Source organism: Dermacentor andersoni, chromosome 7, assembly GCF_023375885.2.
Source record: "Dermacentor andersoni chromosome 7, qqDerAnde1_hic_scaffold, whole genome shotgun sequence".
NCBI classification, from domain to species: domain Eukaryota; kingdom Metazoa; phylum Arthropoda; class Arachnida; order Ixodida; family Ixodidae; genus Dermacentor; species Dermacentor andersoni.
Window position 1 is genome coordinate 163090616 of NC_092820.1, and position 22594 is coordinate 163113209.

The 22594-nt window shown below is 43.5% G+C and overlaps 1 protein-coding gene across 2 annotated transcripts in view; it reads left to right on the top strand.

The window, feature by feature from the left end:
- The window catches only part of LOC126533120 (ral GTPase-activating protein subunit alpha-2), an 80514-nt gene that overhangs the window by 52452 nt on the left and 5468 nt on the right, over positions 1 to 22594 (top strand). For both annotated transcript variants that reach the window (XM_050180391.3, XM_055071849.2), the window contains 12 exons: positions 1007 to 1210; positions 3555 to 3702; positions 5657 to 5844; positions 7075 to 7256; positions 8099 to 8206; positions 8978 to 9049; positions 11585 to 11708; positions 12107 to 12262; positions 13074 to 13232; positions 17903 to 18030; positions 19184 to 19314; positions 21942 to 22109. In XM_050180391.3, coding sequence (XP_050036348.1) covers positions 1007 to 1210; positions 3555 to 3702; positions 5657 to 5844; positions 7075 to 7256; positions 8099 to 8206; positions 8978 to 9049; positions 11585 to 11708; positions 12107 to 12262; positions 13074 to 13232; positions 17903 to 18030; positions 19184 to 19314; positions 21942 to 22109 — 1768 coding nt within the window. The remainder of the gene's footprint in view (positions 1 to 1006; positions 1211 to 3554; positions 3703 to 5656; positions 5845 to 7074; positions 7257 to 8098; positions 8207 to 8977; positions 9050 to 11584; positions 11709 to 12106; positions 12263 to 13073; positions 13233 to 17902; positions 18031 to 19183; positions 19315 to 21941; positions 22110 to 22594) is intronic.

The window sequence follows — 22594 nt, forward strand, 5'->3', positions numbered from 1 at the left end:
GAGCTCCTGACTGGGAGCTTACCATTATCATTGAAAAGGAAAGTATACAATCGGTGCATTTTACTGGTGCTGACATGGGGCAGAGACTTGGAGACTGACAAAGAAGCTTCAGAACAAGTTAAGGACCACGCAAAGAGCGATGGAACGAAGAATGCTAGGCATAACCTTAAGAGACAAAAAGAGAGCAGTTTGGATCAGAGAGCAAATGGGTATAGACGGTATTCTAATAGACATTAAGAGAAAAAAATGGGGCTGGGCAGGTCATGTAATGCACAGATTAGATAACCGTTGGACCATTAGGGTGACAGAATGGGTACCAAGAGAAGGGAAGTGCACTAGAGGATGGCAGAAGACTAGGTGGTGCGACGAAATTAGGATGATGATAGTGATGATGATGATGATGATGTGGAGGAGTTTAGAGGGAAAGTAAAAAGAGCATGTGTGATTGAAACATGCATGTACAGTGTGGCCCACTGCTAGAGGGAACACATGAGTGTAGAGCATGTGCGAAATTTTTACCGCGGCAAGTGTGCAGTTTTCTAGCTTTGCAGTAAATGGCTTGTGGTTGGTGGCGTTGGCACCTTTCTTACACACCTGTGCAGTGCATTGACATGGCTTTGGCTAGTGCTTGCAACTGGAGCACCAGAAAAGTGAGAACTGAACATTGGATTGTTCCCTTTAACAGTGAACCACATTGTGTGGGGTGGTGTCAAAAGAGTAGTGTGCGTGCATGTGCATGCATACGTTGGGGATACTCACAAACACACAAAAACACTTATGTGCATTGCTATACGGAAAGCACTGCCACTGCCCCTCCATCTGCGCCCTCACTCACTTTTATCCCTTTGGCGGATGCCTGCATTTGTGTGTACAAGTGTGCAGGCATGTGCATAGTAAGCCATAACAATTTTGGGGGGAATGTATCTTATTCAACTCAAACTTACAATAATCCATTCAAAAATGTTTTGCCAGAAGTAGCTTGGATTGATGATCGTGCTTGTTTCAGGTTTTGAGTCACCTGCTTCATCAGCTTGGCCATTTCCCAATGGGACTGGGTGCGGCACAGCTTACCAGTCTGGTGGCAGAGCAAGATGATGTGCCTGCGCTCCGCGACAGTGAGCTGTCCAAGGAAGTCTTCTCAGCACCCAACATCCAGCTCTTTGTCCTCAACAACATGGCCATACTGTCGCTTGTTGAGATTCCTGCTGAGGTAAATGGAGCACTTGCATTTGTGGTAAAGTGGGGATAATTTTGCTGAGGTGGGCTAGTTCTTTGGCTATTGTTGCTGTAAAAGCACTGCACTTTAGGCACACACACACACCAACAATAAATGGACAAACACAAGCACTGAGCTGTAACCAAAGGTTTATTGCTGCAAGACAGGTATTTGTGTTCATGCCAGAAATCAGTATCTGCTCAAGTGAAATGCTGGGAAGCGATCAAAGCTGCACATCAAAGGGATCAGATCTTAAAGTTATGGAATAAACCACAATGCCACAGGGGACAGAACTTAACTTTTTCTAATCTATACAAGGTAAAGATGGCTGGGGAACAGACAAGAAAGTCATTGATTCGGCTTGACTAGGTCCATGTTTCGTACTGGTAATTGTACCAAAAATATATATAGATACAACTTGTATATACATGCATACAGATGTACAGCATGTGTGTTGTGCATATGTATGTGTATACATCTAAAAGAAAGAACCAATTGATAGACCACCCTTGCTTTTGTGACAGTCAGAAGCATAAAGAGTCTTCCTCCCTTTTCCAAAAAAAAAAAAGAACAACGAAAAATAGGATATTGAGCACTCTTTGTTTGTGTCTTATATTAGTGTTTGAGTATGTGTCTAAAAGTGCGCTGCTTTTAAAAACAACTATGGGGACAAATATTGGGCGTATTTCAATTCTTCCTTTTAGCGATGGCATCTCTGTTCCCCGATTCAGGTGACCTGGGCATATTTATGGATTGGGGCTACTGTGTTCTTATACTTGTATCATACGGCCACTTTTGATCACAATCGAGCCCGATCTGGATTGAAATTCTCGACCACAATTGGTTCCTTCCCACAGCTTGCGCAAAGAAGCCAGTCGCTACCAATAAATTGGATCTCGACCAGGTTCAATTGCGATTGAAAGTGTGCTTTGTAACTCCTGTGTAAGAGAAAAATGGAGAAGTCTGTTCTGCGAAATTATTCAAAGTGTTGGTTTTGCTGCTGCTTTTGAATGGCCAGCATTTTAATGTCATTGTTGTAGTTGCTGCCTGCTTTATTTGCATGTTAGTTTATTTGACTGTCTGTGAAAAATGTCTGTATTATTGACATTGTTGTTCATTTAGCAGGAAAGCCGTAAGGAATTCTAGTATATTCTTATGACCCACGGAAGCATTAGTTGATCAGAAAGTGCCAAGTCTGGCACTTATTACTGTGGCCTCCATCACTGGACTGGAAATGACTAACACAACCTTTCATTTTGCCATGAACAATAAAGCACTGTGGCATAAAAGTGCTGCCTTTGCACTAGGGGTAGCCCTTCACGAGCAGCGAGATATATCGGCTTCAAAAAGACTTGGAGGACTCTTAAGCCTTGCCTTTAAGAGTGGAGCGCGGGAGCATTATCGGGCCCTGTTTACATCACCTTCTCATTCGCTTGCCATGGTCTTGAGTCACATAACGACATAATTACTACGAGCGCGCGCTCGGCCGCTTTATACCTTAGCTCTGACATCATCGCTTATCCTAGCAGCCTCCGCGAGCAGTGGAAGCATTCTGCTCCTGTCTTAATGTCACACGCACAGGTGTTCCTTCCCTCACAGCATGGTTGAGGTGTCCACAGAGAAGTGAGATGGTTAGTTCGCCTTTCCTTTCCTCCAAAATTGAATTTTTATGCAGTACAAACACATTTGATTGTTCAAGTACAATGAACTATTGCAATCATCATTACTTTCACATAATTGCCTCATTCATAATTCGGATATTCATAATTACTCATGTAGGCATTGGTACATGTCTCTAACACGCTTTATTAAGTTAAAGACAACAATTCGCTCACTAGGTCCTCCTAGTACCCACACCTGGCATCTGCGGCCGCTTAGACAGACTTCAAACAGCAGCTGGAAAAAGGGTTTGTGTTTGAGTCTCCGAGTAACAGATTTATGTTTTCTTGCATATTCGAATTACAATCCAATACTATCATATTTGTAGCTTGTGTGCAAGTCATACTTTGATAATTATTTGATGCATTTTTTCTTTGAGAAATTCAAGTAGTTCAGTAATGTCTATGCGCCACGCAGAGGTGCCTGCGTGGTTTGGGATGCATGATTTGGGATGATTTTCTCTAATGGACAATGCCGCCGGCACCGACACCAAATTTTCTGCAACACGGGGCCCTTAATGCTCTCGCGTTAAAATAGTGCATTGTCCATCTAGCTAAACCATTTCTTGAATTAGGAAACATTTACTCAAACAATTTAACTTGGTCAAGTAAGGAACTGAGTTAAGAAATTGAGAAGCAGATGGAAATCAAACATGCCCGCAACTGCTTTCTTCTACTAGGAAACTTCGGGAGGTGCTGCAAGCGTAGGCCTCACGACGGGCAAGTCCCAAGTGCGAGCTATCGTGCGTGACCTGAGCGGCAAATTTTCTTGGGACTGTCTGACACTGTACGGGCCTCATGGCTGCCGTGCAGGCTCCTATCCACCTGGTGAGATGCTCACTTACTCCACATTTCTTAGAAAAAAAGAAATAATAATGCAGATCCCACGCACTATAGTAATTTATATAAGTGAAGCGTTCTGTGCTGTTTGCGTTGATAGACAATAATTGGCGGTGATGTTGATAGCATACGAGAGTCGTAAGACGATGTTAAATGTTACCTTGAGTGCACCACCTGCATTTTTCTGCTTAGTAAAAGCACACAGGGATGCGTGTTTGCTCGAGGTGTTGTGCACCATTGTTCATAGCCTGCAAGAAGGTGAGCACTGTGTTCTTGCCTCACACGACGCATCACATCGTAGCTGAAGCGTTGATTTGCTGGACGGCTGCTTGCACAGTGTCTGTCATCTTGACGCTTCGGCGCGTTAATGCAGTTTTGTGTCTGCACACCCTGCATCATTTGTCCACGTAGACAAACTTTCATGGTGGTTATTTTTCAAGAAATAGCAGAAACGTGCCATACCGTACCTTGAATTTACATTTTTCCAGTTTGTTCGCAGCTGCTGCTGTTTCTAGTACTAGTAGCGTTTCCTGTATTGAACAGACCCGAAATGAGGCATGCTTTCTGACAGCGCCTTTCCCCTCTTCCACCTTCCTCCCATGCACAGGGATCTGCGTTTTTCTCTTAAAATTGCAACAAAAAATTATTTTGCCTTTACCTTCTTGCCCAAATTTTCCAGAAACATCAAATTTTATGGTCTGGATCATTACGTGCCTGGTTTGCAAACAATATTATTGAATTTGCCTTTGTCTGCACTCTTTGTAGTAACTGATGTTTAAAACATGGTGGCTATGTCACTTCCTCTGTCTGCAATACAGAAAAGCATGTCCTTCGGTATTTGTTTTCATTATACGCTTGGGTATGCATCCAGAGATGCTGATAAAGGCAACTTGGCATTTTTTTCTTAAACACCAGACAAGTAACATTGTGAAGTGCTACACTGAATGGTCCGGATCATCAAATGCAATCTTGCTGCGAGATTTTAGCGAGAACAGGGTATCGATAGCACGAAATTAATTTTTCTGCAATTTTAAGAGAAAAACGCTCGTCCCTCTGTGCAAGTTGCCATGAGCGAAGAGTGGCAAGGTTGTTATTTGCTTGTTTCGACTGCATTGACTCTACCCGTTCTCTGTTTCGTCTCTCTACCTTCTCTCTACTATTCTATCTACCTCATCTCTGGAGTGTTGCGTTTGAGCACAAAAGTAAGCTTGTATGGGCTGCAGCTTCTGCAATGCTTTCGTGGGCATACCTAATTACAGCCGTCCAGAGGACATTGTGGTGAAACCATGCCTGGTTGGGTCTCATAGACCCAACCAGGCATGGTTTCTGCCATTGCCACAGCAGTGGAATAGAAAGGAACAAGCAAAAGGAAGGTTCACTTAAAGAAGAGAGAGAGAGAGAGACTGCATACATGTGTTGGAGGGGGTGATTTGCTGGCATGCTTGTTTTGCTTCAAACAACTTCAGTGTGTGGGTACAGTGGCATTCAGCATTAAGGAAAGAAGTGTAATGTAGTGCTTGACATTCCAGCTCCAGGAGAGTATATGGACTTGCTGTTGCTACAGGTTCATGGCCCATCGTACACAAGGACATACAAGTGTCACAGTAGGTCACTATCGAGTGCGATCGAGTCTGGTTAGCCCAGTCGATTGGCTCCCTTACACAGCTTCAGGAAAGGAGCCAATTGCATTCGAGAAATTAGATCTCAGTCGGACTCGATTGTGGTAGAAAGTGCACCGTGTACACCTGTATCAGACACATGGGCGGCGCAGTGTTAAGATCAACCTGCTGGTCTAAACTTTCTTGTAACAGAACGCACTCGTTTTGTTTCGTTGTTCAGCAAGTCATGTTGGGGCATGACATGTCCCCTCATTAATGGGTTATGGCACCTCGTTTTCCAGAAGTGTTGCTCGGTCTGCAGTTTCTTTTGCTGCATCACCCAGGCCCTGTTCCTGACCCATGCCTTCACTACACCACTCACCGTGGCCGAAACCTTGACGTTCAGGAGCAGCACCGCTGCCATGCCGATGCTGCCACCCGTGATTCGGGGCGTAGGAGTCCCCTTCATCGGCCACCTGATCAGCTACCACTGCTGGAAAATACACAAGACAACTATGACAACCTGGATGATGTGAGCATTGCAAGGTCCTCAAGAAAGTACCTATACAGTCAACTTCCATTAGTTCAGCCTTGACAGAACCAACAGAATTGATCCAATTATCCAACAGCCCAAATTAATAGAGTAAAAAAAAAAAAATCCAATACACTGCTGTTTCATTTACACTTCTTTGCAGTTTCTGCATTCCGAATACATTTGAGCTTTAGCATACATTCATCTTGCTAATTACATAATGTCACCCGAGAACTCTAGCTGCAGCGTGTACGTTCGGTGACTCTTAGTATTGACATAAGGTGCTTTAGCTGAAAGATCAGTCACTGGGCTTATCGTACCTCTTTTAGTGCTGTCAGGAATCCCCCACACATGTGCAGTTCTTTACAGGGAGGCTCAATGTGAAAGAAAACATGACAATGATAATCGAGCAACAATCTCTATACGACGGCAAATCAGAAAGTCTTTGCCTCTATTTTTTTAAGCCAAATTACGACTGTAAATGTGAAGTCAACATATCCATTCCCGGCAGTGGACCTTTCGTGGACCGGGCCGGCCTTATCTGCCTGTAGCTACACGGCACGGCGCTGCCGTCAGTTGTTGAAGATGGCAGCTGTGCTTCACTCATCCACAGCGTACGAGCAACAAAGTGTGATTCATTTTCTATGGATCAAGGGACGAACGCCTGTTGAAATCCACAGGGAAATGCAGCCCACGTATGGGGAAAGTGTCCCACTTTCGGAGTTGTGAGGTGGTGGTGTTGCGAGTTCGTAAACGGCCGTGAGGACTTGCATGACGGCAAGCGTTCAGGGAGGCTGCGTGCGTCGCTGACTGACCACAGGGGTATCTCAAATTTCGTGCTGCGATTGGACACATTTCTGAACCGGTGTGGGGACTATGCAGAAAGATAGTGCAAGGCACTTAGAATAGTATATATAAGTGTAATTACTTGTATGTGCCTTATACTGGCTAATAAGAAATAGGGGTAAAGGCTTTCTGATTCGCCCACGTCGGATTGTAACTTGAGACCTCCCTTGCTAATGCCTGCTAAGTTGCTTTACTGCTGAAGACTCTGCCCAACTGTGCATTTTCGATTTTAAGGCAAAAACAAGGACCATCTTAGGTTCTGAATACATTTCAGTCATTCCCTTTCATATTTCTCGACACTACAAAGCCATGTGATCTTCTTGTCACTTTCCTGAAGACAGAAATAGCAAGCAGTTGCTTGCTTGTGCCATGCTGTCTGTGCAGCTGCTGCAGTACATTGGGCACACGAGCCCCGAGTGTGTGCAGTTGCCATGCCAGCGGCTCAACTCGGCACCCAAGGCCACTGATGAATTGGCAGGCATCCGTGAGGCCGAGACCGTCCACCTACTGCTCAACCAGCATGCCCAGGAAGTCCAGCACACTGCGCAGGCTGCCTACAGCTCAGAGTGAGTGCTTATGCGCTTCGCCATAGGCATTCTAAAAATACAACCTGCCCAGTAGCTCTGAAATGCACTGAAGCCACTGCTCCACTGCAGCCGTGACACGTTCTCGATCATTTCGTACCCGTTGTTGCTAGAGCATGGACAACATTCACGGGGTGCTTCTGCCACTCAGTGCCTACAATGAAAGTTGACATGGCACTAACCATGCCCCTTATACTGTGACCAGCTACTGGGAACGTTGACCCCCTTTTTTTACATCACTGGGTAGAAAGTAGCTGTACACTGGTGACCATGCTAGGCAAACTACTATGCGCACGTGTGCTCTGAAATTCAAGCGCTTTTGCTATAGTGTAAACTACACAGGTTGCCTGTAACACCACTGCCTATTGGAAGGTCATGTGTAGCTTTACAAATTGTGCACCTGTTTGGGTATAATAAATTCATTCTTAGATTGTGTGACTCAAGAATTTCTGTTTTGCGTCTGACTGCACATAATGGCATCATTGGTGACCTTGACCTAGGATCACAGACTTTTCACATGTAAAGGACATTTTATACTCATTGATAGCCACTTACTATAGCTAACTAGAAAGGTCCCACAAGTTTCAGCCACTGGCAGACAGCTTTTAGGAATTAGTTCATTCTTTGGGTACTTCACGCATTGTTTTTTTTTTTTCAGTTTTGGTGCAATGCTAATCCTTAGTCTATGCTGCAGTTTTACTGCAGCGTTGTTCACTTTGGCCATCATACTGCTTAGATACTGCGGGGATGGCAACACTGCTTAAAACATTTACTAGAATGTGCTTACTGTTAGCTATGCTAAAGATAGCGACTTTGCCGTACAGGATGCTGGCAAAGGCTGCTAGCCCACCCAGTCCAACCGAGCCACTGTCGCCGTTCCAGTACTCACGGCTGCTTCTGGAAAACTTCAACTTCTTCGCATGGGAAAAGAGGTTAGTGCTTTGAAGACAATGATTGCTCAGTTGTATTCAGAGGCTTGAGTCTCAATATGCTTACTTTTCCAACTTCTCATTCTGCTACTTTTTTGTGCAGCTCTCACATTCCAAACTGAAATTGGCTTCACTCGAAATAACACTAACATTTTTCATCAATACCTGGGGACAGTCTTATCTTGCCTTTTATTAGTGTGCAGTGGCTTACTCTTGGTTATCATCTCTCTGCATGTCATGTTCTGCATTGAAGGACAGTATCACTTTTTTCTCCTACCTCATTTTCTTTCTTCAAAATTTGTGTTTTACTTACATCATGACAGAAAAGCCCGGAAAGCCTTGACACACTTTTTTTTCCATCTCTCCATGCGTACAAGTATCATACAAGAGCACATACAATTTGTTGAGACTGCTGTGAAATGTATCTTTGAGCTGTGTTCACAGTGTCACATTGGACTTTTGTCCCATCACTTGAAACTGAAACTGATCACCACGTATAGCATTGTTATATTTCTCTGTTGTGGTTTTTTGCTAATGCTAGGGTACCTTGTGCAAAAATTTATTGTGCTCCAGCGTTCCTTCCATTCCACTTTTATGCAATTGATACTATTACTGACGTCTCTGCCCATTCATATCCTTGCTTCCACCTTTCTGCACACATGCAGCAATTCTCTTTGTTGCCTGCGTTCATGGTGTTTTATTGCTCTTTGTTTGTACAATCATTTACCCAGCTTTCCTGCAGTTGTATCTATGCATGCATGTCTCTTACCACAGGCCAAAATTTGACCTTGTCAAGAAGAACGAGAAGCTGCTGCGAGAACTGCGGAACCTCGACAACCAAATCTGGTGCGATTTCTTGCTTTGCCCCTCCTTTTTTCCCCCACTCTTTAAGTCGCTTTTTCAATTTAAAGGAACACTAAAGGCAAATGCTAAGTCAATGTGGACTGTTAAAATAGCATTCCATAAACCTCACAGCGCTTGTTTCGTGTAAAGAAAAGCGCAACTCAAATCACCCGCTCCCAAGCGGTGTGCCACCTGTCAGGCGCTGTGTTAACGCCCGACAGACGGTGCTAGTTTTCTGCGCAAAACACGTATGCACCGCCATGGAGCAACCGAGCCAGGACAGAGCGTTGGATTTGCCGCTGCAGCTGCACTTGGTCAAGTAGCATGGACTCTTAGGGAATCCCGCATCATCACATGAACATGGCATTCTCTGCTACTTGCAGTTTCTTTGAGTTTCACGAGCCAGAAAACCCAGCATAGCATTACGCAATAACAAAACTGCTGAAATGCGAAAGCACGGGCAGCGCATGGCGGAGAAAATGAAACCTTTCGACCACCCGCGTCGTTTTCAAGAGTAATGTCAATAGGTTGTTATTTCTAAAAATCAAATAAAACTGGACAAGTAGCATTTTCTTTTGAATTATAATGTAATGCAGTGATCTTTTTATTACGAGTGGTTGAGTTCTAGTGACAGAATTATAATAAGAGATGCCTTCGTCATCGGGCTAGTCCTGATGACTTGAATGTCCCGGGGGAGTCGCTATTTGTGTCCTGCATTTACCTCAGTTTCTCGATTGCTAAAGCTCTGTTTGCAATAATATTGTTGCGAGGCAGAGACAAGCATGAATGATGTTTATGCAAGGAGAATGCTGAAGCCACCAGCTGACACTAGAACATGGTGGCCAAAGTGCCCCAGCAACAACACTTCTTCATTATCGTCTCTTGTCTGCACGTCCTGTTCTGCATCGCGACACTACGTCACCGGGGTTGGAGCGCCAAGCCGGCGCAAGCGATTATGGCCCGGCAAAGGCACGCACATAGTGCTTTATACGGGAGACATGAACAAGATCGGTTCCTGGCTGTACAGATGACAGGTCGGGCTCTTCGGGAGCAATTTGTATGTCACATCCAAAACCTGTCGCAGGATTCGGTAGGGACCTGAATATCACAACAAAAGTTTTCCGGATAGGTCCGCACGACAAGATGGTGACCACAGGAGCACGAGGGAGCCAGGTGAATACTGCACGTCCCGACGGTGTGTATCTTAACAGCCTGGGAATCAGTGAGGCGAGCGCGGGCAATCTTGCGGGCCTGTGCTGCCATAGAAATCGCATCACGGGTATAAGCAGCGTGCGACTGTGTGATTTGTGGAAGTACAGTGTCCAGGAGCAAAATGGGATCGCGACCAAACAGTAGATAACACGGTGAGCAGCCTGCTGTGTCGTGGTGGGACGAATTGTACACTAAGGTGACATATGGCAGAGCGACATCTCAGTCCTGGTGGTCTGGAGAAATGTACATAGGTAGCACGTCGGTAAGCGTTCTGTTCAGTCGCTGTGTGAGATCGTTAGTTTGTGAATGGTAAGCAGTGGCTATTTGATGCTCTGTAGAGCATAGGCGGAGGATATCATCAATGACCTTTGACAAGAAGTAACGTCCACAATCCGTGAGGAGCCAACATGGAGCACCATGAGCAGGATGACGTTGTGTAGGAGGAAATCCGCAACGTTAGTGGCACAACTTGTAGACAGAGGTCCCGTAATGGCTCCCGTAATTGACTCCTTAAACGTTCTTGAACACTAATCTATTACTTAAGCTTGACTTAATATTTGCCTTTGGTGTTCCTTTAATTAACTTTCTGCACTCTTGTTGTCAATGTTGCAGTCGCTGTAAGCTTTGGGGATATTCTGTTTTTAAACTGTCAGGGCATTTATTTAATACACTTGATTGTTTCTTTGTTTTGGCACTAAAGAGACAAGCTAGGAAGAACTTTGATAGCATTATTTGAAATTTGGCTCTGCTTTCCATAACGAATGTAGTCGTTCACTGGAGAACAGGCTATTAGACAAATGCATGTTTTAAATTAGACTAATAAAGGTGTATTGCATTCACCATTACTACGATGTTGCTAAAGCCAAGAAACGTTCTTAGATGTTACAGCTGCTGAATCTGCACTTCACCGTCTGATGTTGCCATCTGCCGTCTTTTGACTGTCTGGCATACGCATAGCTTGTGGTGATAAACATTGGTCAAACAAGGGATGGTACTGGAGGCAACATTTCAACGATGACTTTTCAGTGCCATCCGTTTCTGTGAACCTTTGTGAGGTTTGTACTCATGTAGCTTGGAGTAGCCAGACGTAGCTGTGACATACTGTCTGTCACAAAAAATTAATAATAATAGAAAAACATTATTTAACGGAAAAGAAGAGAGGGGACGGGACAGAACAGACTAGTGCTCTGTCCTGTCCTCTCTCATTATTACATTTTTCTGTTAAAGAATTTTTGCCCACTAGAAACTATGTCGCACCAAAAGCAAGGGCCCCAACTAGTCCAACGCTCTTCTTTAGTGATGTAGGTGTGTTCTTTGTCATTACAGCCGTGAAACGCACAAAATAGCTGTGATCTATGTGGCAGAGGGCCAGGAGGATAAGAACTCTATATTCATGAACAATACTGGGAGCCGTGCCTTTGAAGAGTTTGTTGCAGGCCTGGGCTGGGAGGTAAGGCACTGCTTTGTTCCTTCAGTTCACTGTGCATTTCGTGGCATCAGCAAACATGCTGTTTAGGTTAATGTTCTTCAGAAAGCTCACGCTAGTTATTATTCCTTGGTTGTTTGGTTGTGTTAGTAGACAACACTCAGCTTTTCACTGAGCACAGTTGGCTACTTTCTGAATGTTTCTGAAATTTAGTTTCTGCACAAGCACTAAATATCTTCGATTTGTCATCCCAGACTGCCAAAGGTGCTACTTTCAGCCAGTGTGCATTCGCATACGCAGCTTACCAGACAGTCATGGGCAGTCTGGAACTACAACTCAAGGAGACCCGCTGTTCCTGTTCATTGATTTAGCTGTGAGAGCTGAGGGCTACTAATTCGCGACATTCTGTCTGCCCTGGCCAGGTCGATCTGGAGGTGCACACAGGCTACAATGGTGGCCTTGAGACCAACAAGAGCACAGGTAGCACTGCACCGTATTATGCCACCTCATTCATGGAAGTTCTCTTCCATGTGTCCACGCGAATTCCTGCCATTGAGAAGGACTCCATTACAAAAAAGGTGCTCCTTTCCATTCCTTTGTTTTCTGTAACATCAATCTGCTGTAATTCATCCTGCTGTAATTTGGACATCTTTTACTGCAAGTTGGACAACACTGTCTGAGCTTGAATACTTGTGTGTTAATGTGTAATGCTTGTTTATGCAATTTTTCCTCATGAAAACTGAGAATCAGTGACAGCGGGCAATTAATCCTCTTATTACTCCTAAATGAATGCATTTCTTGGCAAGCTTTCTCTGAAGCAACTTTTCTGTTGCACTCATAACTAGAGGTTGAAAAATGTGAGAGCTGGGCTTGCCGAGACACCTGAGCAAGCTTTATTTGTTTCATTTCCCATCATTACAAGCAAATGTTTGCCTATGCCTTCAGTGAGAAGTGAGGCCCAATGCTGTTAAGTTGCAGTTCTTAAACTAAGTCTGGAATTGGTGCAAAAGCGTGACATATTTCTGTTGCCTACTGTGTCTTCCAGGCAGCCTTTGTGAAATGTGCCTGCAGACAACAGAAAGTCTGCAGTCTTTCTGTTGTCTGCAGACAACACTGCAGACAACAGAAAGATGTCAGGTGCGACAGAGTCCAAGATTGGCACCCTGTGGCATAACATCATTGCACCCACCATTGCATAGCTGAGAATATACACTAGTCTTGTGTGGCTTCGCATCCAAAATTGAAAGTGCATGCACCATCTCTGAGACGACTTCACATGTGACCATTCTCCTTTGTTCGCCCCATGGTAGCACAGGTGTATAAAAAAAGATGTCTAGAAATTTTAAGTGTGAACACAAGTTTACTACTAACACTAATGTTGCTTCGCAGCTGCGCCACCTGGGCAATGATGAAGTGCACATTGTGTGGTCTGAACACACCCGAGATTATCGGCGTGGCATCATCCCGACCGAGTTTTGCGACGTGCTCATTGTAATCTACCCACTGGGGAACTGGCTCTACCGCGTCCAGATAAACCCCAAGCCGGAGGTTGGTGACTCCTTTGGCCATTGCTTTTTTCTTTTTTTTCAGAATGTGTGCCTCTGGGTCTTAAACATGTGCCATAATTTGAGGTGCTAACTTCTGTGCCCTTAATCTGACGGCAGGTAGACCTTTAGTGCACCTGGCTGTGGCCATAAGATTAAGATTTGTGTGCTCGGTGCTTGCAAAACTCTGCATAGCTCCTTTTAGCATGAAGCATTTGTGGGCTAGTTGAGACCTGTGGTCTTTATTTGCCAGAAAGCCTTGCATTTTCTCTCTTGTGTTGGAACACCGAAAACTTCCTTAAGAGAAAGAGTGAGAAGCACATCTGACATTTTTACGTATTAGCATGTGGAGAGAGAATAAACTTTATACAGAACAGCATGCAAGCTATGCGAGCATAGGTAGCTCATCCGCTCTGCAATGGGTGGTCCCCTCAGTCCATGAGTACAGCAGCCTTAGCTGCCTTTCTCGCTCGGTTGGCCAGTTCAAGCTGGTTTGTCGAGTTGGAGTTGGTGTGGTGGGGCGTGTTGTAGGTGTGAGCTCCGGTGTGCTTGTGCATGCTCGTACCATGTGTTAGAGTGATTGCGCATTCATCTCAGCGTGGGCATTTATAAGAATACAGCGCAATGTGTATAACATGGTACAGACTCAAGTGCGGATATGTGCTTGTTTGTAGTTTCTACCATACTACGGCTTCCTCTCGCATGAGAGCATTATGTGGTGGTAATAGTGTTATTTATGACAGGTGATAGTGTCGTGTGATATGTGTGTAAGTTAATGGTATCTGCTCGGGGTTGAACTCCTTGGTGTGTTCCTCTCACGGCTCCCGGTCTGCATGCACTCGGGCACAGGTGCATGCCTGCTGACTGCTGAGTAAAGACTCATGCCCCGGAGTTCACACAATGTGTATGTATGGTGGCAGTTGGCGTGCTCCATTCGTAATGCGATGTGTGGCCCTTGAAATTAGCATGTGGACGCTTATAATATAAAGATTTTAGGTATGCAATGCCTTTCATTATTGTACAATGTATTATCATATGAGAAATATACGTATTTTGCCTATTTGTCTTAAGTCTGAGAGATTCTTTGTGTTACTCAAGCTTTTGCCACAAATGAAATCGCAATTTGTCATGTTGCTACAGCTACTTTGCTACCCCATACCGTCTAGCCTCATTATAACAAAATGGGTTGTGATGACTCATTGAATATAATGAAGTAATCGTAATACCCTTTGAGTTTCTGTTTGAGTTTCAATGCATTTAAAATCTTGTTTTTTAGTTGAGAATGAAAATTTGCTCATCATGTAATCGAGAGTTCGACAGAAGCCCATCTGGTCAGGATGAGACATGACAAAGAAAGACATACGTCTTGTCTTTTAATAAGTTTTATTTGATCAATCGGTGTATGTCTTTCTTTATCATTTGCTCATCGTGCTGTTCTGATTAGGCAGAAATCTGGCGGCACATCATGCTGCATGTAATGCGACTGAATAAGCAGTTCAAGACTGCCATGACGACGATGCAACAGAAAGCAACTTTTCAAAATCTTCTAGCGTTGAACTGTGGGCTTTTGCGTTGGCTTATGCAGTAGTTACTAACAACAGGTTGCCACCTTTCTGTGTGGTCGACGTTGGCCGTGTCAGCCATGAGGGTGGACAATTGTTATAATCAAGTAATGGATATAACAAATAGGTGCAGTTCCCGTTCAGATTTCGCTATAGCGAGGTCTTACTGTAGCTTCGCTTGTTTACTGCAGTCTGACAAAATTGAGACACACTTGATCCATGAAAATCGAAACTGTCAGCTTTGCACTTTGTGCTAACACACTGTACCAGTAATGGAGCTCCTCAGTCTCACATCATGCAGTGCGAAAGTGGTAAGGTCAAATCATTTTAGTGCACTGTGCATTTTTGCAAGACAATTTATGAAAGGATGCTTCACCAAAACGGACGTACCTTGTTCTGCCACTGTTAATCATTTCAAGCCTTCCTGTGAACCTCTCTCGTTTTGAACACACTGCATGGGTGCTCCTAACATAATGTGACATAATGTGTCACAGTGTGAAATTATCATCCTGTTTCTATTACAAGCCCATGCTGCAAATTATTAGAGCACATTGTCGCAGGCTTTATTCGTCAGTATTTGACAGATCACAATGTCCTATCCCCACTACAGCATGGCAATTTCCAATTAGTGTAAACTTTGGGGCATGGAATTAAATGTACATAAAACAGTCTTGCTGTGAGTAACAAGAAAAAGGAACCTAGTATATTTTCTTATGTACTAAACGATACAAAAATAACTGATGTTGAACAATACAAATACTTAGGCATCACATTCACTAACAGATTCTCCTGGTCAGACCATATTTCCCTTACATGTTCAGCAGCTTTGTGCAAATTATGGTTCTTGAAAAGGAAACTTAAAAAGGCACCGGTAAACACAAGAATTTTAGCATATAACACATTCGTGCAATCGAAACTTGAATACGCAGAGGTTGTATGGGATCCTCATACCAAAAAGGACATCATGAATTTGGAACGTGTACAAAGGAAGGCCGTTAGATTTATCTTTGGAAAATATAAGAGAGGATTCCCCATCCTTACTAATGCTTAGGAATAAAATCACTTCACTAGAACACAGGCGTAAAGTTAGCCGTCTTCAATTTTTACATAACATCATAAATGGAAAAATCGGGCTTCAAATGCCTCAATATGTAATGCCTCTTAATGCACGAAAAACAAGACATAGACACAACTTTTACCTTACGCCATAATTTGCTAAAACAAAATCTCATATGAATAGTTTTTATCCGCGTACTATAAACAAATGGAATTCTCTCCCTGTTGACGTACTTTAATCGGGGATTTTCCCAAATGCGTTGGAAAACTATTTTTCACATAAAATAACACAACCATAAACACTATTTTTCACTATTTTTCTCGTTTTCTTATGTGAAATTTCCTGTATTTAGTTATGTTTAGTGCCCGATTGTTGTTTGGCACAGCGTTTTTATCCACATGCACATTCAAATGTGCAATTCTTTTTGTTGTAGTTACTGTACTAAGGGAAGCATTGTGTGATCTTTGTAATGTGGCTATGGGCTGCATCATTTTCATGCACTGTTTATATATACATGTTTTATTATCTTTGTTGCATTGTTATTACCTTGTCAACTGTATTACCCCTCCTGCATAGGCCAGTATGTTGGCCTACAGTATGAATAAATAAATAAATAAATAAATAAATAAATAAATAAATAAATAAAAAATACATGTAATAGGGCAAAACCACGTTACTGCAACTGAGCTTCACTGCAGCACATAATGTCTTGGAGAGGGGTACATCTTGGAAAGTATTTAGAACTAGAGCATGTTAGAAAGAAACTCTCTAGATGTCACACTACACCTTTCTCGCAGCACAGTGTGAGCTTAAAGAGCAACTATGGCAATTTTTTTACGTCCACTGACCTGAATACGTGTATTTTGAATACATGTTCTCTCTGCACTCCGATTATCTATGCCACACTATATGGCTGCAAGTATTCAGCTTTCCTGAATATGAATTTTAAAGATTGGTTGTGTGTTCCTGCCTTATGCCCACAAATGTATAACTTTTTACTGGCCGCTCCGTGTTTGTGATGTCGGAGACTATACCGCCACTTTGCTCAGAAACAATGAAGCTGGGCTAATTTTCTACAACACGACAGCTGACAATCATCATATTCACAGACGTGATAACCGGTGCTTCGCTTTGTCTTGCCGCAGTTCAGTGCTTTGAGCTTGGGCACGTCAGCTGTCACGTGCGGCAGCGGCTTGTCAAAAGCAAACGGCGATCCTTCAGCGCTCATACTGTCATTGAAATTGTCACTCAAATCGCTGCTGTCTAGTTGAAAAGAGCTGTAAAAGCTCCATGTGTCATCAGGAGACATCATCAGCTTTTTTTTGGCGTTACCACCACGTGTACTGCGTGTTTAGCACACATTCTGCATGTTTACATTACGATAGTGTAGGATCTGACGTCATCGACTCATTGTGACGTCACACGAAGCAGCTACCTGTTTTGGTTTCTGTACCTTGTTTATTGGTTATTTAAATTACTGATGAGTTTCTATGCAAATTGAACGACCCTACTGGTGATAGGACTGTCAATGCCATTTGAAAATGTCAATATCCTAATATGGTTAAAAAAGTGCCAGAGTTGCCCTTTAAAGCTTCAGAGCATTCTCAGATAGTGGGGAAGCACTAACTATGGGGTGCGCACTGCAGAAACGTAGCTGGTGTTTTTAAGGTCTGTAGGCCTTAACGAAACTTTGTGAACAGCTTCACTGGATGTGTAGTTTGTGTGTTTGTACAATCACTGTGTATACCATAGTTATCACGTAGAACTTGGAATAGCAAGTCAGGTGATTAACTAGGCTAACATTTCCAACTTCGCATTAAAGTCAGCATCTTTCCCTCCAGCTGAGTCCCTACTTTACCCACGACAGAGCAGCAATGATTGCTCAAAAAGTTTCAGAAGTGCTGTATTATGCAGCACAGTGAAACTGCTGCACAGGGTGATCACAGACCCATGCACAGTACACATGAGAGAACAGATGATGCCATTGAAATGGACACATCCATTGTCTCCTCAGAAGTGTTTTTGACTTTTGCACTGATGACTTGCACTCTCTAGGTGCCGTTCTTCGGCCCCTTGTTTGATGGTGCCATTGTGGACCACCTGGTTCTGCCAAGGCTGATTCGGGCAACAGCCATCAATGCTGGGAGGGCTGTCAATTCGCTCAAACCCATGTTCCGCACATAGTATCCTTTCTTCCTTAATTATGTTCCTGTTTTTCTTGTGACTTCCCTTTTTCTTTTTATCTGCACTTGTTTTCGTTTAATTGCCTATTAGTCAAGACACCATTTAAAAAGAAATGGGAATTTCTGAATTCATAAGCTCTCTTTCTCCTAAGTTGTCCCCACCCACTGTAGACATATTTAAACTAAAGAACTGCTAGCTCACTGCATGATTCATTTATGACTGCAGGAAATGAAGATATTTTTTTTTTTTTTGAGACCTCATCAGCACTTCATGCGAGTTTGGTCTAGGCTGATGTTTGAACGATTTTCTTCTTTTCTATAATTGGAACAATTTTGCTTCATAAATTTCTGCTATTCAAGGTGTCTTGGCAGCAGGGCTTACCTAGGGCAACATCATTGCAGTGATCATGGTTGAGCTGACTGTAATGGTCCAAAAGCAGTTGTGAGGTAGTGGTAGTGTTGTGGTTGGACAAATTGGTTCTTTTTTTCTTTTCTTTTCTGCCAGTTATCTTTGTTTTTACACTTGTACGGTCAAACTCAGTTATAATGAACTATTAGTTTGTGCCCTAAATATAGTCTGATATATCAAGTAATTCAATACATCCGAACCTGGATATGACAAACCATTATGATGAGTTCATTATACATGGACAGAACAAAGCTATGCAACTGTGCTTAAGCATATTGTGGTGACGTGACTATTGCACAAACACACATAGGTAACGCAGCAATCTGGTAGGATCTTGCTTTATGTTGGCTTATGCATCATATTGCACCCTTCTCAGTTTACTTCTGAAAACGCTGTCGCATGACCGGAATGTGACATGCATGTTCGTAAAGGATATGAGAGAAAAAAGGAAAGATCCACTGCAGGAACTTCTTGACATTAGTCGTAGGCACTCACAGACTCTATGTATCCAATGTCCAGTTAATTTTTAAGCTGCTTATTTTGCGTGGATATCACTGAAAAGGTTTCATGTGCTCGATATAGAACATATTTCGCTGTACCCAGGTTTATTATTATCTGGTTTGACTGTATACCTGTAAAATGAATCTATAAAAACATTTGGATGCATTGAGCTTGTACTTGTAATTGCCTACATATTTTTGTGAACGTGGTGAGATATGCTTACTTTCCTGATGTGCATATCAGCTATGAGCAGCGAGCGCAGGCACTGGAGACAATCGTACAGAACTACAAAGAACTGACAACATTTGAAGATTTTGCCTCCAAGGTTATGGCCCCAGCACCTGCCAAAAGCCCCCTTGTGCTCCGTCGATCGGGTCAGTGTCATATTTTGAAGTGGCATCACGCAAGCATGACTTAAGTCACGCAAGCATGACTTAAGTCTGCACTGTATTTGGTGCAAAACCAAAGAGACCATAAACCATGTCAAGTAAAATTTTGTCCTCAACCAACAGTCGTAAATTACTGTCCAAGGAACAATGTTACAGAAAAGTCTTTTTGAAAATGCATAGTAATCTGTAAGATACAGTTACAGTTTTAAAGCCACTGTGTGTGGCCTGTGTTCTCTTTGGGCAGCACCAAATGGCAGTCACATAAGGAATTTTCACTGTGCAGGGAAGCTGACTTGAAGGTTAGAATGACAGAAAGCTGAGCTAGTTGGTAAGGATTCATTATGCAAAATAGAAGTGAGGCGTGCAGACAGGACACAAGAGTAGAGAAGTGGACAACACAAACGCTGACTATCAACTGAAGGGAGGTCGAAGGGAGGTCGTAAAAGGTCGTTAACCGGTGGATCGCCTTCTAATCTTTCGCTACATTGGCGAGATTGTAACTGCACGCCAGAGTTAGATGAATGCGCAATATTATACAGGCATAAGAATGAAGATACGTGTCTTATGGTAGAGGCATGGCATATCTATAATGGTGGAAGTGTGTGCGTGAGTCAGCCTTCGATTACTTTACATAAGGAAGAGATTAAGTGCCTTAACAGTTATCTCTCACGTAGACCGGCACGTGTACCCGATTGACACGTGGTGTTACCATTCCTGAGCATGCGCAGATGAGTTTTGTGTCTTCTTTCTTTTTTCGCCTCAGTGCTCCCTTCAGTTGATAGTCGGCGTTAGTGTTGTCCACTTCTCTACTCTTGTGTCCTGTCTGCACGCCTCACTTCTATTTTGTATAATGACTGACTTGAAGGTCTTCCTAAGAGTCTATTGAGTGCATAGGCACTACTGGAGAGAATGCAGTGCAGTGCATTGAGCAAAAATATTGCCATGTGTACTTATTTACCATTCCTGGTGACTGCCTTTCACCAGCTAACAAATGCTCAACATGATCGCCCAGCACAAGATGTTCCTTTCTGTATCGGAAGTTTCTCAAATGTTGTTGCTGGTTGATCCAACTGCAATTAGCACACTTGAATGGAATCCCGAAGCTCTCAGACGGAACACTTGAAGGTCAAAACTATGGCCAACCCAGTGTACACAAGACTCAGTCAGGGATGATCTCAGGCGCGATGAAGCTTCGACGGTTCCCTTTGAGTGTGCTAGTTGCAGTGGGATCAATGCTTTTAAAGAAGCTTCAGGCATCACCCAATGCTATGTCATGCCAGAAACCAAATAAATATGTTGTGATGCCATATATCCACATGATTTCACACAACCTAAAAAGGATCGGGCAAGAACATGGTGCTGACCTCATCTTCACAGCCCCCTCTGAAGTTTTCTCGGCTGTGCACTCTTGCATACAGCCAGATGAAAAACAAAGCCCATGAAAGGAAACACACTAAGCCCTTCGTCCCCTGTGCCACCAAAGTGGTCTATAAGATACCACTCAGCTGTGGAATAGTTTATATCGGGCAGACAAGGCACTGTATAAATGGCAAGCTAAGAGAGCATTCGTCATCTTTAAAGGCTGTGAACAATGCAATGAATGCACCTTCCTGTGCACTGCAGGGAATGTGTCTGTACAGCAATTTTCGATAAAACCAAGATCGCAAGCTGATCCAAACACAGATTTGAAAGGGAAATCCTCGGGGCTGGTCAGATTATCGCTGACGCTGACTTTTGTATCAGTGCACTATCAGTGTATCGACGGACAAGAAATTAACCTTCCTAGCTCTTGGCTGAATGTTTCTACCTGCCCCTCCTCCTCCTTCCCCCCAGCGCATCTTTTTGGAACAGTTTCTTTTAAGCGACTTGCATGTGCTAATGTTGCTGTAACTCACACTAGTTTGTCATTTTTATGTAGTATAATGTCTGCTCGTGCTAGGCGATCTTTTTAAAGTATAAGTTTTGTTTAAAAGATTTGATGTCAGCGAAAGCGCAATGACGCTTCTGGTGGTCTGTTTCTTAAAACGAACTCAATTGCAAGTGAGCATCTTTCCTGTCTTGGTCTCCTTTTTCTGCAACACTTTTGCGCTTATCTTTACAAGTTTATCAGCATGTGCAAGGTATTCATAAAGAGCATAAACAGTGATTGCAAATACTTGTAGCCACATGGAACTTGCACTGCATGATGATACCTTGTGCATGGCAGGGTGTGTACTTTCTGAAGAGAACAGCACAGCACACAATGCTCTCTCTGCGGCGTGCTTTGTGTGCTTGCTACGGTTGATCTTACCATTACAAGTTGCTGATCTGCTGTGCGTACGACGCTAGTTCAATACTATCAAAAATCCAGGGGACTGTATAAGGTGAAAGGGGAAAAACTGGAAATGTGAAAAGGTTCTCACAGGCAGAGAAATGTGATTTCAACTCCTTGAAGAAGTACGAGTTGGGTGAGATTGATTCCATTCATAAATAAATCTAGAAGAAGAAATACACGAAAGTGACAAGAGACCAAAACAAAGAGAGTTCTTCATTCATTCTATCTAAGCAAATTACGTGCTGACGTGACCTCGGCAACTCTCTCTCTCTGCTGCATTCTTCCAATGCCAACACAGCTGGCCCGTCTGGATCAGAGGGAGGCTCGCCTCAGCTGGGGTCGACGCTGGCTGCTGCGCTGCTGGACAGCGACAGTGGCTCACCGTCAATGCAGCACCACCACCCTCGTCCGCGGCCAGCCACTGTGTCCAGTTCGGCCGGCGAGCAGGGTTCCTTTTCCTTCAGAGGTGCGTCCTTGAGCAAGTGCACGTACAGAGTTTCATGCCAGAAATTACCAGAGGAAAACCTGGTGGTGGTGTCTGCAAGCACCACCAATACAGCTGTTTAGGTGTGGGTGGTGCTCGACTAGTAAGTTGCTCGACTTTGTTGACCCTTTCCGCACCACAGGAAATTACAAAGATTGAACCAAGCTTTGCAGAAATGCAGCACCAAGGCAGCCATATTGTCAATGCAAGCACTCAAGCATCCCACATATTATATACACTCACATGGCCACACAAACTACACACCGTGCGACTAACATTGACAAGTGGCAGAGGTTCACCGTTAGTCCTATGTGTAAACATGTCTCTGCACTATTATGAAGATAAACTCGCTGTTATCAAATGCTGCTGCATTTGCTACTCTGGCTGCACATCATGGCAGGAGTAGGCAACAAAGGATCTGACATCTGTGTCTAGTGAGGCCCCAGAATAGAAACAATCGGTAATAG